The sequence below is a fragment of the Vulpes vulpes genome, chromosome 13, assembly GCF_048418805.1.
Source record: "Vulpes vulpes isolate BD-2025 chromosome 13, VulVul3, whole genome shotgun sequence".
Classification (NCBI taxonomy): domain Eukaryota; kingdom Metazoa; phylum Chordata; class Mammalia; order Carnivora; family Canidae; genus Vulpes; species Vulpes vulpes.
The window spans coordinates 149,804,419-149,823,234 of record NC_132792.1 but is presented as its reverse complement, the minus strand read 5'-3'; the positions used below and the strand labels follow the sequence as shown (position 1 = coordinate 149,823,234).

Below are 18,816 nucleotides of genomic sequence, written 5' to 3'. Positions count from 1 at the left end.
TAGAGTTTGTGGAACTTCCTGGGTACATAGGTTAGCATTATTCAGTAAATTTGGGGAGTTATTGGTCATTATTTCTTTTTCTTTTTTTTTTCCTGCTCCTTTCTCTCTTTTGGTATTCCTGTTATGTGCATGTAGTATACTATATGGTGTCCCCCAGATCTCTGAAGTTCTGTTCGTTTTTATTCACCTTTTTTCCTCTAATGAGATTTCATAATTTCTATTTATCTTCAAACTTACCTAATTCTTTCTTCTGCCATTTCACATCTACTGTTGAGTCCTTCTAGTTAGTTTTTCATTTTGTTATTGTATTTTTTAATGCAGAGTTTTCATTTGCTCTTTCTCTCCCCCTCTTTTGTAAATTCTGTTTCTTTATTGATATTCTCTATTTGATGTAACGTTATCACGTCTTTACTTCATTAACTATGGTTATTTTTAGTTCTTTGGATATATATAACAACTTAAGTCATTTTCTATTAGTCCAACATCTGGTTGCTCTCACAGGCAGTTTCTCTTGCCTCTGTTTTTTTTTTTTTTTCTTTTCCTTTGTACATGGGACATACTTTTCTGTTTCTTTGTGTATCTTGTAATCTTTTTTGTTGTATACTGAACATTTTAGATAATGTATTTATTGTATTACAGTACATTACTGCAGTACAGTACTAGGTACCAGTTCCAGCCCTCAGAGGTGGTGTGATTTGTTTATGTGTTTAGTGACTGATCTAATGTTATGATTCAGAGAGATACAGCTTTAGGTATGCCAGTAGGCACCCTGAGATAACAGTACTTTGAACAGGGCTCTATTTATGTTTTCCTAACTACACCCCCAAGTTTAAATTTCAATGACTTTCATCTTGCTTAATTGTTTTCAACAATGTTCTGGGGCATAAATTGTTTTATTATTTTTTTTCTGACTAATCCAGTTAAATTCAGACTCCTCTGAAGGAATAATAGTTCCTGAGGTCAATGTCTAATATTTGTTCTGACACCAGGATGGCTCCTCCAAGCTGTTTCCCTCGTGTTCTCTTGCAAACTAGCTGGTTAAAACCTATTTCTTCATTGAATCTTCCCATTGCCTTTTGCCACTACCTCCACTGTTTTTGAGAACACCCCTAACTTTGAGCTTTTCTGTGCTCTGTTACAAAACTGTCAGTTCTTCATGAGAGACACCTAACTCTGGGAAATGAACAAGGGGTGGTGGAAAGGGAGGCAAGGGGGCGGTTGGGGTGACTGGGTGACGGGTACTGAGGGGGGCACTTGACTGGATGAGCACTGGGTGTTATGCTATGTGTTGGCAAATTGAACTCCAATTAAAAAATATACAAAAAAAAAAAAAGTAAGTTATTTTGGGAAGAGACATAACAGCTGTTTTATGGCTTGCTTCTCCCTCCAGGCAAAATTTCTGAGTTAGGACTCTAGAGTTGGCTGGGGAAAGGGACAATGGTATATTTCTCTCTGAGTGATAACCCACTTCAGGAGCTGAACAGGAGGTGGAGAGGGAGCAATAGCCTCAGATCTTTTTGGCTTGCCTCTTCCAGCATGGAACCCCACCACCTTATAGGCCAGGACTAAGATAATGGCAGCACCAGTATTCCCAGTGGTGCTGCCCCAAAGGTAGAGGCTTTGTTCCATGAGTTGGGCAAGAGAAGGGAGCCCCTCTTCTCAACTGCACTGGCTCAGAACGTAGTCTCAGTAATAGATAGTTGAGGGCAGAGTGAGAAATGCCAGTGTGATGCTTCTCACTTGAAGAAAGCTGTCTGACAAGGAGCTAGTGAAGGGATTCTTGTGTTCTTGGCTGCACCCCTCCAAAGTGAAGTATCTGTCTAGCTAAGTTCAGAGGAGAGAGGTAGCTGTCTTTGTTCAAATACCACACATTCTTGTTGTTCTTAACAAATTTGCGTAAGTATTCTTGGATAGATGTTTCCTCCTTTGCTCTTTGACTTAAGACCATTTCCAGAGGCTTTCAAAGTATGTTTTAAGAATAATTTTCATTTGTTTCAGTGGGCAGTGTTTCAGTTCTGTGGAGGTTTTTACCTTGTCTTGTTAGAAGTTAGAACTTCCTGTGGACTAAAATTTTAGCTTCTCTTGTAGTAATAATCAGTACCTTGCTCTTACCTAGGAATTTATAGCTTTCAAGTATGTAATCATGCCAACAAATTTGAAAAAGGAATTGGGAAAAATAACTTGAAATAAAGAGCTTTCTGAAACTGACACAAAAAGAAGCAAACATCTGAGTTAAATCTTATAGCCGTTTAATTGAATCCTAATTAAGAACCCTGACAAGGACATTACAAGAAAATAAAATTACAGACCAATATCCCTTATGAACTTAGATGCAAAGATGTTATACAGAACATTAATAAATTAAATTTAGCAACATAAATAGGATGATACATCATGATCATATAATATTCATGACAGAATCCAAGGTTGATTTTATATTAAAGATGACTCGCTGGGGTACCTGAGTGGCTCAGTTGATTAAACTTCTGACTCTTGGTTTTGGTTCAGGTCATGATCTTGGGGCTCTCCACATAGCATGGAGTCTGCTTGGGATCCTCTCTCTTTGCCCCTTCCCTCCACCCCCACATGTGTGCATGTGCTCTCTCTCATTCACCTGCTATTAAAAAAATTTTTTTAAAGACTTGCTGTGTAAGCAGATTTAAAAAGTGTCATCACTTAAATGTAAACAGAAAAATAGAAATTTCTTCTGTATGGTTCCTTTCTCTCTAGTACTTTAATATGTAAATTCTAGCCACCATATTAACCCGGATCTCCACTTACTACCTATTTAGCTCAGTAAGGCTGCTTGCTATTTTGAGGCTTCTCGCTGTGGTACAGTCTGGAAAGTGTTAACAGTGTTAACAGAGAGCTGGTATGATTGTGGGCCTCACTCTGTTTCCCTTCTCTCAGGTATCACAGTCCCATATTGCCTGTTTGCCACTGTCTGAAAGCAGTTATTTTACATATTTTGTCCGGTTTTTAGTAGTTTACAGTGGGAACATTAGTCTGCTGGAAGCAGAAGAGTTTCCCACACTTTGTCATTCGTATGCAATGGGTATGAAATGATGTATGGCATTTCATACATAAATTTATAAATATCGTTTTTACATTTTTCTGTTTTCCTGTGTGATTGAATGTCTTTTCATATCTGTTGGTCATTTATGTTTCATGTACCTTTTTCTGTAGATTTGTCCCTTTTTTTGTTTACAGATATTCTTTTGTGCATTTTGGATGCCAGTCCAGAGTTGGTTATAAAATGAGATGTTTTTTAGTTTTCCAATTCACATTTGTTCTTTTAGCTCTCTGGAGGAAATTAATTTTTATAAATGGTGTGAAGGAGGGATCTATTTTTTTCCTTATGAATAGCCAGTGGTCCTAGCATAACTTTTTAAATTAAAATTTACTACTGACTTTTTTTTAAAAAGCCAACTCTATTTATTATATATTAACCTTTTGTTTATGTACACCAGACTGTCCCATGGTACCTTATTTTTTCTTCTCCAGTCTTTTTGTCTCTTCCTGCCCCAAATCATGTAGTTTTAATTACTGTAGATTGTTAAGATTAGTCTTCCCTTCTTCATCTTAGAAATCATCTTGGCACTTCTTGGCTCTTCATTTTTCCTGATGAATTTTAAGAGCAATTCTTCAAGTTCCGACAAAACACCCTGCTAATGGCAGCATCATGTTGCAATTTAAATTGCATTCCCTGTATATTCATTGGGGAAGACATTGAGTCTTTTCATTCACGACTAATGGTATATCTTTGTTATTTACATCTTTTATATATTTCATAAAAATTTTGTAACTTTCGGGATGCCTGGGTGGCTCAGCGGTTGAGCATCTATCTGCCTTCAGCTCAGGGCATGATCCTAGAGTGCTGGGATTGAGTTCTGCATCGGGCTCCCTGCAGGGATGCTGCTTCTCCTTCTCCCTCTTGTCTTTGCCTCTCTCTGTGTGTCTCTCATTAATAAATAAAATCTTTTAAAATTTTTTTTTAACTTTCTTAAGAGTCTTTCTTGTTTTTTGTTAGACTTCTTAAATTCCTTACCCTGGAACTCAGTCACCGTATTGTGAGGAAGCTCCAGCCACATGGAGAGGCCACATATGGGGTTTCTGGCACTAGCCCCAGGTAGACCTTCAGTCAAAAGCTTGAATTAACTATCAGACATATGAGTGGTTTAGCCTTCACAGGATTCTACCTCTTAGCTTTCTAGTTTTCTAGCTGAGGCCTGAGACATCATAGAGCAAAGATAAGTTGTCCTTGCTGTGTTCTGTTTGAATCTCTGACCCAAAGAAACTGGTAATAAGCCACTAAATTTGAGATAATTTTTACTAAGCAATAGAAAATTAAAATACCAAACATCATTCTGATTATGTTTTGGCTTCTTTAGGTCTGCCTAAGGAACACATAATATAATATTCTAATATTGTACATGGGGGAATGATTTCTTATCCTAAATTAATAAATTGGCATTTATTACTGTGTCATGAACTTGGTTAATTTATATTTGTACTGTGTATGATAAAAAGAAACCATGTATCTGAGTATATAAGACAGAGAAATAGGCTCAGACATTAACTTAAAGCTATCTTGGTAGTCTTCCTAAATAGTTTCATAAATTGACACCAAAGAATATAGTGTAAAACTTCCTTACCACATTTTCCTAAAGATTCTAAATCTTGAAAATTTTTTTTACAAAGTTTGCTAGTATTAGATGAGTTACTGTAATCATCCAAACAATATACTCAACCACATAGTTATTATTTTTCTCAAACAGTCTGCTCTATGAACCTTGAGGTCTTGTGTAACTTACCCTGGTTCTTTTTAGGAAGAACCAGTCTCGAAAGTTATAGGCCTTTCTTTTATGACCTAGATTTGGAAGTCGCATACTTCATTCTGCAATACTGAGTCTGTTCTTTAGAAGCAAGTCTCACTAAGTCCAGCCCACATTCATAGGAGAAATAAATTCCACCTTTTGAAGAGAAGAGTGTCAAATAATTTGTGGACAAAATTTAAAACTAGTATACTTGCTGAGCATGAAATTAGAACAAAAGAAATTTTATAAAGAATGGTATTAGGCTAAAATATCCTAGTTCTCTCATAGCAGGGGATATTATCGTGTTTAAACATCGTTAATGGTTCTGGTAGATTTGAAATCCTTTGGCTAAAGTTTTTTCTTATTGGTTAGTGTATAGGTGGGCACTATCTTTATTCACTTCTGAAGAGGTTGAAGAATAATGATGAGAGTGTGCATTCCAACTGGTTCATGTAAATCAGGAAATTTCAAGTGTCAGTATAAATGGAACATGGGGTATGAAAGGGGGAGTAATGGGAAATGAACTTGGAAAGGTGGTGCCTTTCAGTTTCTCCTCTTCTCTTTCACCTTCAACTTTAGTCATCTTTATGTTACATTTTTAAGGTTGGTAACATTTTCTACGCTATAATTTTCTCTAAATTGTAATTCTAAAAGTCGAAAGTGAGCATGACTTATGTTGTGTGACTACATAGGCTTCAGAGCCATATAATGTAATTACATTTCCTTATATAGTTGGTGTTTTTTTGTTTTGTTTTGTTTTGTTTTTTTTAGTATTTCCTGGAGTTTCCTTTTTTTTCCCCCTGGAGTTTCTTTTTTTTTTTTTTAATTTTTATTTATTTATGATAGGAACACAGTGAGAGAGGCAGAGACACAGGCAGAGGGAAAAGCAGGCTCCATGCACCGGGAGCCTGACGTGGGACTCGATCCCGGATCTCCAGGATCGCGCCCTGGGCCAAAGGCAGGCGCCAAACCGCTGCGCCACCCAGGGATCCCTCCCCCTGGAGTTTCTAATTGTGTTTTTCTTGTACTTTTGACTCTCAAGTTTTTCTTCCATGTAATAAGATATCCTATTGATTGATCCTCTAGTAGGCATTCCATGGGGCTTGTTTCCTCCTGTTCTAAATGGCTTAGTTGCTCTCTAGGACTTTATTGCTTTTCTAGATTGATTCCCCTATTCCTAGATTCCATTTCTTTCTCTTTTTCCTTTATTGTTGCATCATGCCCTTAGGTAATTTCCTAAGAAAGGTGAGGGTGTCAATTTTTCCAAGTATTTGCATGTCTGAAAATGTCCTTGTTGAATCGTTATACTTAATTGATAGTTGGCTAGTTACATAGTTCTAGACTGGCATTCAAATTTGAATGCTATAGCTCCATTATCTTCTGGCATCACTCTTGCTGATAAGAAATCTAATGGATATTCTGCCTCTGGTTCTTTTGTGGTTAATTTTTTTTTTAATCTGAAAGCTTTTAGTCTTTTCTCCTGGGCATCTGAAATTTCAAAGTAATATGCTAAATTAACCCATTGCTTGGCATAATTTTTTCCTGATTGAGTAATCAGGAAATCTTTCATGTTTCAAGGCCTTCCTTGACTATCTGGTGATCCTTTATTTTCTGTTAATATTAGTGAACAACAAAAAAAGTCACTTTATAAGTTGGACGGGTTTACTGACTACCTGCTTTTGCTTCGAGCAATTGGTCAGGGGACTAACTAGTAAAAGCTGTTTTTCTCTGGGACAAGTGAGTTTCTTTAGGAAGGCCCACCACCACCAGCACCCCCTTTTTTAAATTTTACTTTTTTGCCTAAAGCATGAATGCTTGACTGTTTTTTGGACTGAGATGGCAGATTGTTCAGTACATACAGATTTTTTAAAAGATTTTATTTCTTTATTCATGAGAGACACAGAGGCAGAAACATAGGCAGAGGGAGAAGCAGGCTCCCTATGGTGAGCCTGATGTGGGACTCGATCCCAGGACCCCGGGATCATGACCTGAGCCAAAGACAGACGCTCAACCACTGAGCCACCCAAGTGCCCCCATACAGATTTCTATAATCTCCTATTTTCAGTTTATGTTTTAATCTCATCCTGTATTTTACCAGGCAGTTTCTAATTTATTGTGTTTAGGTTTTTTCACTTAGCAGTTCTTATTGTACTTTGAGTTTTCCCAAAATTTGCTGAAGTTTTTTGCCTAAAGGCCTATTCTTCTATTCTCTTTGTTATTGTGGGGTTACACACATACACACACATCTGCATTCCTTTTTTTTTTTTTTTTTAGTCTTATTTCAGAGTGAAGAGGAAGAAGTAAACAAATTTGTCATTTTTAACATGCATTGTGAATCTCTAGTTAAGTATTTAGAATATAGCTATTGGAGCAATTGATATTTTTTCAAGGACTATAGTCATATATTTGTTCTTGCATTCTAAGTGATTTGAATCCCATTTTCATTACAGATCTGTTTTGTGATCATGGGCGTGCCTTACATATTGTAAAGTAGTGGCTTCCAAACCTTTTGACTGCAAACTATAATAAACACGTTTTATAAACACTGTACTCATATACATGCAACACATTGATTTTTTTTTTAAGATTTATTTATTTGAGAGACAGTGAAGAGTGTACAAGTGCGAGTGGGGGGATAGACAGTGAGAGAAAATCTTCAAGCAGACTCCCCACTGCCCATGATCCCAAGGACGGGGTGGGCTTGATTTCAAGGACCCAATGAGATCTTGATCTGAGCTGAAACCAAGAGTCAGACTTTTGACTGAGCCACTTAGGTGCCCTGCCACACATTGATATTTTATATACATTTTAAAATTCTGGTCATGACCCACTAAAATATCTGCTCTCCACCTATGAGTTACAATTCACACCTTGAGAAATAGTTCTCTGGAGCAGTATTTCTGTCTTTTTAAAAAATATTTTATTTATTTATGAAAGAGAGAGAGAACATGAGCACAAATGAGGAGAAACAGATGGAGAAGCAGACTCCCCACGAGTGGGGGCCTGACATGGGGTTGGATTCTAGGACCCTGGGATCATGACCTGAGCCAAAGGCAGAGGCTTAACCTGAGCCACCGAGGCATACCAGAGCAGTATTTCTTAAAATGTGAGCCAGATACATATTCACATTGAATTTTTTTTTTAATGCTTAGAGATAAGTACAGGATTTTTGTGAGTTGCTGTTTTTTTGTTGTTGTTGTTTGTTTTTAAGATTTATTTTAGAGTGAGCGAGTATGGGGGAGCATGTGACTGTTGGAGGGGCAGAGGGAGAGGGAGGGAAAGCATCTTAAGCAGACTCCTCACACAGGCTCTGTCTCACTACCCTGAGCTCATGACTTAGGCTGAACCTAAGAGTTGGATGCTCAACGTACTGCACTACCAGGTACCCCAGGGCTTTTGTATTTTAAAAGTTGTGTTAATAATTCTTCAAAGATGAAATGTTTCACTTTCCTAAAATTGTCTTGCTTCTCCTTCTGCCTAAGACCATGCAGTTTTACAGTAGTGAGAATTTTTTTAGTGGTATCAAATTTCAGTCTTTATAAATACATAAAGGTATTACTAACTGAGAAAACTCGTGGGTATTTCCTCTACAGTATGAGTTGAGAAGAAGTCTCATAGCTTAAATAATCACTCCTTTTCTAGTGTATAACACATACCCAATCTAATAAGTTTAACATAATTTGGGAAGCTTAAAAAAAGCAGAGGTATTCGTCTTACACTTTTTCAAACTAAGTATCAATATTAAGTAGACATCTCTGTGATTTTTAAAAATTTAATCTCAGTAGTCAAGAAACTTAGAAGTTGAGCTAATTGTAAACCTTGTTTACAGATGTGAAAGTTCAGGATTGAAGTTTTGTTATTTTTCAAATGTTGGAAACAAAAGGATTTAATATATTTGTTAGAATCAAATCGATATAATGTGCCCATATTTTTGTTAAAAGTAGAAGGTAAAATAATAAGCATTTACTGAGTGTCTATTATGTGCTAGGCACTGTGGTAGATATGAGGTGATTGGGAGGAGGAGGAAGAGGCAAAAATAAAGATCACACTTGTTTCCTATCTTTAGTGGTCTCGTAGTCTAGGTGTGTTGTACATGTAAAACATAATTGCCATATAGTACAATACATACTATGGTAGAGGTACTCACCTAAGATACATTTGGGTAAAAGTGGATTAACCAATTAACTTTAGTTGTTTTAGAGTTTCTGAGGAGGATGTTTCTGCTGAAACTTAATAAATGGGGAGAGTTCCCAGGATGGGAATGTGGGATAAGGGCATTCCAGGCAGAGGAAACTAAAATCTTCACAAGTTGCAGGGAATATGGTTTAACCAAAGTGAGGGTACATGACTGAGAAGTGTTGAGAGATGATTGTTGACAGTAGACTGCTGAATTTTATATGCAATCCTGAGGAGTTTGAACTTCAATTTGTAATTTTTGGAAGATCATTGAGAAGTACTGAATATGATCAGAATGATTCTCCTTTTAGCAAGAGCATAGCTTTTGAGATAGTTTAGAAGATAAATCAGGTGGTGTAGTAGTTATGGGACCAGACAAGAGGAGCAGTTAGGATATCACTATTGTATTTTAGATGATGGATGATGAGGATATTAAAATGACAGTGGGAATGACAAGAAAAGGATAGACTCCAGATATGTTAAAGAAACAGAAGGGATCCCTGGGTGGCTGAGCGGTTTAGCCGCCTGCCTTTGGCCCGGGGTGTGATCCCTGGAGTCACAGGATCAAGTCCCACGTCAGGCTCCCTGCATGGAGCCTGCTTCTCCCTCTGCCTGTGTCTCTGCTTCTCTCTGTGTGTCTCTCATGAATAAATAAATAAAATCTTAAAAAAAAAAATTGGGATGCCTGGTGGCTCAGCGGTTGAGCATCTGCCTTCAGCTCAGGGCATGATCCCAGTGTCCCGAGATCAAGGTCCACATCGGGCTCCCTTGTGAGAACCTGCTTCTCCATCTGCCTCTGTCTCTGTGTTTCTCATGAATAAGTAAATAAAATCTTAAAAAAAAAAAAAAAACAAACAGAATCAGTAACACTTAATGATATATTAGGGGTAGTGAGAGAGGAGGAAAAGTCATTATGTTTCCTGGTTTCTGGCATGAATGATGAAATTAGATGGGTTAATTTTTCAGTGGATTTTTTTTTCCTCACTAGATTTTTGAGAGAAGCTTTATGTGTATGAATAGCATCTATAAAATTAATAACTATATTAAAGGTAATCTCTGAATAGGTAATTTCTAAGTTTTTCTTTATTTTTATTTATAGATGCCACTTCCAATGAACAACAAGAGCTTTTCTGTCAGAAGTTGCAGCAGTGTTGTATACTGTTTGATTTCATGGACTCTGTTTCAGACTTGAAGAGCAAAGAAATTAAAAGAGCAACACTGAATGAACTGGTTGAGTATGTTTCAACTAATCGTGGTGTAATTGTTGAATCAGCGTATTCTGATATAGTAAAAATGGTAAGATTTATATAAATTCAAGTAAGATCTAAGGTGTGATTAAAAATTATTGAGACTGATATTTAATAAATGTGTAATAATCAGTATACTCAAACTGGTTTTAAAATAGTCCATTTGGAAGATTATCCATTCATTCCAGTGAGGCTGTTCTTGCTTCTATTAGATTGAAAATTCAGTAGCCACAGTGGCTGATGGCCGCCATATTGTATAGTGCAGATGTAGAGTTTAAGAGAAAGATGTAGGCTTAAGATTATACAGACTGATAGATAATTATCAGGGGGGAATTGTTACCAAGAAGAATGCCTGAAGTGGGAAGAGAATAAAATACTATGGGACTCTACGCTTCAGCAGTTGGGTAAAGGAGTCAGGTCTGAAAATTATATTAATTTACAATACTTTAGTATATTTATAGAGTCTATTACACTTGAATTTTAATAAAAACTCAGGACCCTTAAAAAGTTAAATAATATAAATAAGTGTATCAAATCTCTGTGAAAAAGAAATTACTGCTAACTTTATTAAACTAAGGTTAAGATACTGTTCATTAATAATTCAACTTATTCTTCATCAAACAGAAATTTGTTTAGGATTTGGGATTTTTGTATGTTGGTGCATAGTAACAAAATACAAAAAATTTAGTTGGAGTAATTAGAGAGTCACTGAGTACATAATTGAAGCTTAAATGTTACCCGAGTATAGAAGGTTATAGCAAGCATAATTTGTAGTTATCTTCATTTCCTTCCCCTTGCCCAATATATGTTCTGGGGGAAGAACAAAACAAAAATTTAATGTAGTTAAATTTGACCCTATTATGCTAGTTGAGTTTTCTTTCATTTCCTTCCCCTTGCCCAATATATGTTCTGGGGGAAGAACAAAACAAAAATTTAACGTAGTTAAATTTGACCCTATTATGCTAGTTGAGTTTTCTTTCATCACACTGTACTAGAAAATTTTTGTTTTTTGTTTTTGAAAAATGAAAATAAAAGTCTTAAAGAATATTTAAGAGATTAGCTGTACAGGGAACATTGATCAAAATAAAATTGGCTTCTAAAACTCTCAGACAGTAAAAAGGGACTCTTTGAAAACAGAAATATTGAATACTGATAAACTTATTTTGTGTTTTGTTTTGTGTTTATCATTAAAATATGTTCAGGAGAAAGCAGTATTTATGTTCAGGAGAAAGCAGTATTTCCATTTTACTGATTTCATATGGTTTGTATTCAGGAATTTTGAAAATCCTGGAAAGGTACTTTATTTTTTATCTCTGTAAAGGTACTGACTTGGGGGGTGGGGGGGGCACCTGACTGGCTCAGTGGATAGAGCATGCAACTCTTGATTTTGGAATTGTGAGTTCAAGCCCCATGTTTTGTGTAGAGATTACTTAAAGTTATTGACTTGGGTATTGAAAATACTTAAATATTTGCATATTGAAAATACTCAATTTGAGTCAAATTATTCTGTAATTTGCTATATAATAATAAACCCTGGGATTTAATTTCTTTCCCCAAGAAAAAAGGTGTGTATGTTTTGTCTTTTTTTTTTTTTTAACTTCTGGTTATTGAATTTCTGGATAAGCATGAAGCCAACTTACCCTGTTGGCCCTGTAAAGCTCTTATATATATTTGTTATATATAGTTACTTCTGTTTTTGGCTACAAGGTTAATTTTATTCTTTTACTACCAATAATAAGTATGATCTCAAAGGCAAATTTTGTCCTCTTATGGGATATTTTTACTTTTCAGATTTTATCTGTGACTTTCTGCCATTCTTTGTGAAATCGATACCCATCAAACTATTTATTGGTTCTGCCTTCATGTACTGGCTCTAGCAATCAAATTCTAGCAATCAAATTCTAGGTTATTACTTTCTAAGTCTTATGGTTATAGTAATTGACTGTTAACAGTTCTTTGGCTGACTCTAGATGCCACTTCATAAGAATAGTTGGCAATTCGCTTGCCCCACCAAACACGTCTTGTCTCATCCTTTATTCCTCAAATAGTTTATCTCAGGTGACAACTCCTTAATGGTTTGGCCTTAAATGTTTACTAAACCATGTGGTCTCTCAGTCTGTTCATCATTCTTCAAAGAATTGTGAGTTGGCACCACAGTCTAATAGAGGAAAAAGATGCGAAGTTTACTTTGGTGGCCTGGACAGTGTGAATGAAGAAATTATAAATACTATATTTCATTGAATCTGAAGTGAAGAATCTCAGTCTCACATCATGATTTCGGAGAGATTTTTTTTTTAAAGGCTCAGAGTAGATGAAATACATTAAATTACATCACCAGTGGGGTATTATAAATTACATCTGTAATAGCAGTGAAGGTATTCTGGCCTCCCCACCCTTTTCCTTAGTGTGGTGTGTATGTATATAAACGGAGGTCTTTTATCACACTCTTCTGGATTGTAAGGTAAATAAATGGCTGGGTTAGAATATGGAGGGAGAAAGATGAAAAGGACCAAGTTAGAGATTGGTAGAGTTAGGAACTTTATGCTTTTCCCCCCATAATTCCCTCCCCTCCTTTTTAATTTTTTTCCATTAAGCAAAACTTGGAAAGAATGACTTGTAATTGGGATCCCTGGGTGGCGCAGTGGTTTGGCGCCTGCCTTTGGCCCAGGGCGCGACCCTGGAGACCCGGGATCGAATCCCACGTCGGGCTCCCGGTGCGTGGAGCCTGCTTCTCCCTCTGCCTGTGTCTCTGCCTCTCTCTCTCTCTCTCTCTGTATGACTATCAAAAATAAATAATTAAAAAAAAAAAAAAAAAGAATGACTTGTAATTTAAGGAAGAGGAATCTAGAGGTAATCTGTATGTAATCTTTGGTAGTTTGGCATCTGAAGAAGTCATAATTGTGAGATGGAGAAAAGAGAAACAAATACCTGCCTTCTTCACATATTGATGAGGTTTATAGGTTTTGAACTAGGTGTATTGTCACAACTTAACTTTTTCCTTAAAGTTATCTTTAAAATATTTTATGTCGTTTAATTTAATTGTACAACAAAGAATATAAATCTAAATTTCTTTTTCTTTACAGATCAGCGCTAATATCTTCCGTACTCTTCCTCCAAGTGATAATCCAGATTTTGATCCAGAAGAGGATGAACCCACGCTTGAGGCCTCTTGGCCTCACATACAAGTATGAAACATACTATATATTGACAATTTTGCATTTATGATATTTTGCTGAAATCATGGTAGTTCTCTTTCAGATCTGAATATTTTTTAAAAAGATTTATTTATTTATTCATGAGAGACAGAGAGAGAGAGGCAGAGACACAGAAAGATGGAGAAGCAGGCTCCTCATAGGGAGCCTAATGTGGGACTCGATCCCCTGACCCAGGATCATGCCCTGAGCCTAAGGCAGATACTCAACCACTGAGCTACCCAAGCATCCTGATCTGAGTGTCTATTTAAAAATATTTGACTTTTAGTATGTTTTCTTATCATTATTTTCTTTTCCCAAAAACTTTTTCAGTTTCTTTAATTTACCATTTAAACCATTTTAAAGTGTACTATTCATTGGTACTAAGAATGTTCACAAAACTGTGCAACCATCACCACTATCTAATTCTAGAATTTTTTTCATCACCCCAAGTGGAAACCCCCTTCACAGCAGTCACTTCCCATTCCCCTTTCTCTACAGTTCCTTACAACTACCTATCTACTTTTTTGTCTCTGTGGATTTGCCTGTTCTGAATTTTAATATAAATGAAATCATATAATATGTGGCCTTTTGTGTCTGGGTTTTTTATTTAGCATAGTATTTACAAGGTTCATCAGTGTCGTTGCATGTGTCCATACCTCATTCTTTTTAATTGCTGTATATTTCTTTTTCTGGATATACTATGTTTTGTTTATCCATTAATCAGTTGATGGATGTTTTGACTTATTATAATGAGAACTATTATGAACATTGATGTACCAGTTTTTGTTTTAATGTTTCCCATAAATTTTTGATAAGTTCCCTTTTTTTTTCATTCACCTCAAATATTTTCTAATTTTCCTGTGACTCCTTCTTTATTATTTAGGAGAATGTGTTTAATTTCTACATATCTGTGACTGCCACATTTCTTTCTGTTACTTATTTCTATTTCATTGTAGTTAGAGAATATACTTTGAAAGTTTTCAATCCTTAAATTTATTGAGGCTTGTATTAGGGCCTCACATACAGTATATGATCGAGAAAGTTTTGTGTGTACTTGAGAAGAAAAGAATGTATATTCTGTTGTTGGGTAGAGTGTTCCATAGAAATCTGTTAAGTCTAATTGGTTATTGACTAACGTTATTCAAGTCTTCCATTTCCTTGTTCTTTTATTTACTTCTATCCACTATTGAAAGTGAGTTGTTGAAGTTTTCAACTATTGTTGTTGAATTGTATTTCTCTCCAGTTCTGTCAGGTTTTGCTTTATGTATTTTGGGGCCCTGTTATTAGCTGCTTATGTTTATAATTATTATATCTTACTTATGGATGGATGGTCCTTATCATTATAACTCTAAAAGGTTTCATAAGTTTATTTTGTCTGATATTAGTATAGGTACTCCACCTCTCTTTTAGTTACTGTTTGCATGATATATCTTTTCTGTTATTTTACTTTTATAATCTGACTTTTTTAATCTAAATTGTCTTGTAAAAGTTGGATCATGTTTTTATAATCAGTTTTGACAGTCTTTGTCTTTTGATTGGAGTGTTTAATCCATTTACATTTAAGGTATTTACATTTAAGGTATTTACAGATAAGGTAGGATTTACTATTTTCTATAAGTTGTATGCCTTTTTGTTTCTCTAGTCTCCATTACTGCTTTTTGTATTAAATAGATATTTTTTTTAAAAAATAGATATTTTCTAGGGTACCATTTTAACTCCTTTGTATCATTAACTGTGTTTTTTATTTTCTTAGTAATTACCCTGGGGATTACTGTTAGCAACTTAAAACAATCTAGTTTGGTTGAATACTAACTTAATTTCAGTAGTATGCAAAGTTTTGGTTCAATATACCTCCATTCGCTTCCTTACCTCCTCTTAGTGGTTATTTATGATATTGTTGTCATACAAATTAGATCTTCCTTTTTTAAGATTTATTTATTTATTAGAGCATGTGCACGAGCACAAAAAGGTAGAGAGGTAGAGGGAGAAGCACACTTCCCACTGAGTGGGGAGCCCAATACAGGACTCAGTCTCACAACTCCCAAGATCATGACCTGAGCCGAAACCAAGAGTCCGATGCTTAACTGACTGAGCCATGCAGGTGCCCCACAGATTAGATCTTTATACATGCCCATCAATGTAATTATTCCTTTATGTGGTTGTCTTATAGAGCAGTAGAATAAATGTGTTATAAATAAATACATTTATACTGTCTTTTATATTTATATATGAATAGTTGACCCTTGAACAACATAAGTTTAAACTGCATGGGTCTGCTTACATGCAGATTTTATTTGCTAAATACTGTACTGTAAATGTATTGTTTCTTCCTTATGATTGTAAAAAAAAAAAATTTTAATTCCAGTATAGTTAATATACAGTGTTAATGCTAGTTTCAGGTGTGCAGTGTAGTGATTGAACAATTCTGTGCATTTACTCAGTGCTCACTGTGATAAATTTACTCTTAATCCTCTTCATCTGTTTCACCCATTCCCCTCACTTATCCTCCCTTTGGTAACCATCAGTTTGTTCTCTAATTATAGAGTCTGTTTTTTGGTTTGTCTCTTTTTTTTTCTTTGTTCTATTGTTTTGTTTCCTAAATTCCACATATGAGTGAAGTTATATGGTATTTGTCTCTCTCACTGACTTATTTCACTTAGCATCATACTCTATAGATCTGTCCATGTTGTTGCAAATGGCAAGATTTCATTCTTTTTTATGGCTTAGTAATATTCTGTTGTGTACACACATATACCACATCTTCTTTATCCATATTCATTTATCAGTGGACACTTGAGCTACTTCCATAATTTGGCTGTTGTAACTAATGCTGCAATAAACATAGGGGTGCTACATCTTTTTGAATTAGCGTTTTTGTATTTTTTGGGTAAATATCCAGTAGCGCAATTACTGGATTGTAGAGTAGTTCTATTCTTAATTTTTTGAGGAAGCTCCATACTGTTTTCCACAGTGGCTGCACTAGTTTGCATTCCTCCTTATGTTATTTTTAACATTTTTTCCTCTAGCTTACTTTTTTTTTTAACAATACAGTATATAATATTTATAACACATAAGATACGTGTTAATTGATCTGTTACCAGTAAGACTTGCCCTCAACAATAGACTATTATTAAACTTTGGAGGAGTCAAGAGTTACACGTGGGTTTTTGACTGAATGAGGAGGGGTCAGTTCCTTTAACCCTTCCATTATTTAAGGTTCAATTGTATGTTCTTTATTTCTTCTTGTGGATATCCTTTTATTTCTTCATAAAGGAATCCCTTTAGTATTTCTGGTAGAGTAGGTCTGTTAGTGAATTCTCTCAGTGTTTGTTTATCTGGGAATGTCTTAATTTCCCGTTCATTTTTGAAGGACAGTTTTGCTGGATATAGAATTCTTGGTTAACTGCACTTGTCCTTCAGCACTTAGATTATGTTATCCACAGGTCTTTTGGTGTCCATGGTTTTCTGATGGCAAGTCAGTTGTTATCTTATTTAGGACCTCATGTATACAATGCTATTTTTTTCTTGCTGCCTTGAACATTTTCTTTGTTTTTAATTTCTGTCAATTGGATTGTAATGTGTGTAGATGTGGATCCCTTTGACTTTATTCTGCTTGAAGTTCATTTAGCTCCAGTAAGAGTTCATTGTGTAAATTAATAGTTTCATCAAATCTGAGTTGGTTTTAGCTATTATTTCTTCAGATATTTTTTCTTCTTCTTTCTCTTCTCTGAGATTCCCATCATATACATGTTGCATGACTCATGGTGTCTCTCAGGTCTCTGAAACTCTGTTCCTTTTTGGTTCATTCTTTTTCCTTTCTGGCTCTCAAACTGGATAATCTCTTTTTTAAAAAAAGATTTTATTTTTTTATTTGAGAGAAAATGAGAGAACAGAACAGAAGAAGTGGTAGAAGGAGATGGAGAAGCAGGCTTCTCACTGAGCAGGGAACTCAGTGCAGGGCTCAGTCCCACGACTCGAATCAGGACCTGAGCTGAAAGCAGACACTTACTGGACTGAGCCACCCATGGACCCCTGGATAATCTCTATTGATCTACCCTCACATTCACTTATTCTTTCTTAAGCCAACTCATACTGTTTTGGATTGTTTTTGTGGGTCAGCAAGTTCACTGGAGTCCTTAGTCTGCCATTCAGAAGTCTTTCTCTGAAGCACGTCTCTTTAGTTGAAACTGATGGAAGGATAGTCTTTCTGACCTAAATGCCATTGTGTGACAGTTCACACCTCAGATATAATTGGAAAATTGGTAATAAAAACCTATTATGTAGGCAAAACCAATTCTGCCATTAAACCTTCCCTGTTTCTATCTAGCTCTAACTGCTTCATCCAAACATCCCCTCAAATATGTGGCTTTAACATAATGTCATCTAGGGTTCACTCAGTAGAATCACATTAGCACTACCTCAGTTGATACTTTAGTAACTAGAGCTCTTTAGATAGGATTCAGGGTAGATCATCTTACAGTACTTACAAACTGTTACAAAGATTCCATTATAGCCATAAAATATTATACTATACACACATCTGTATAGTGTTTCTTTTGCACATGTTTTTATATAAACTAGCCTATGGTCATGGATTTTTGTTTGTTCCCTAGTTGTTTAGTTAAAATATTCTGAGAATATTCAAATGATACTCTTTATTTTTAAACAGGGCTCTGTGGGAGAAAGTAAAAGTTCAAAGGACTCTTGCCTTAATGCTTCAAATAAATTTTATACTGAAAAAATAATATTAATGACCTGAAATCTGGGGATCTCAGGGTGGCTCAGCGGTTTAGCGCCTGCCTTCGGCCCAGGGTGTAATCCTGGAGTCCCGGGATCGAGGTCCACATCGGGCTCCCTCCATGGGGCCTGCTTCTCCCTCTGCCTGTGTCTCTGCCTCTCTTTCTCTCTGTGTGTGTCTCTCATGAATAAATAAATAAAATCTTTTTTTAAAAAAATGATCTGAAATCTGCAGGCAAGCACAATGATGTTTATCTAGAGAATTTTTTAAAAAGATTTTATTTATTTATTCATGAGAGACACAGAGAGAGAGAGAGAGGCAGAGACACAGGCAGAGGGACAAGCAGACTCCATGCAGGAAGCCCAATGTGGGACTCGATCCCGGGACTCCAGGATTACACCCTGGGCCGAAGGCAGGCGCTAAACCGCTGAGCCACCCAGGGATCCCCATATCTAGAGAATTTAATTAATATGTCTATGTATGACCAATAGTACTCATTTATAAGACTAGCTAATTATAAAATAGCAGTACCAATAACTATTGAGCACTTACATGTTTCAGAGATAGTGACAACTGCTTTTTATACACCATCTCATTTAATCCTTCTGGTTACACAATAATTTTGTTCATATTTTAGGGTAGGG

The 18,816-nt window shown here is 35.8% G+C and overlaps 1 protein-coding gene across 1 annotated transcript in view; it reads left to right on the top strand.

Annotated features, from left to right (window-relative positions):
• Positions 1-18,816, top strand: part of PPP2R5A (protein phosphatase 2 regulatory subunit B'alpha) — a 64,731-nt gene that overhangs the window by 19,248 nt on the left and 26,667 nt on the right. Inside the window, exons 2-3 of the mRNA XM_026001077.2 lie at positions 10,093-10,289; positions 13,324-13,425. Coding sequence (XP_025856862.2) covers positions 10,093-10,289; positions 13,324-13,425 — 299 coding nt within the window. The remainder of the gene's footprint in view (positions 1-10,092; positions 10,290-13,323; positions 13,426-18,816) is intronic.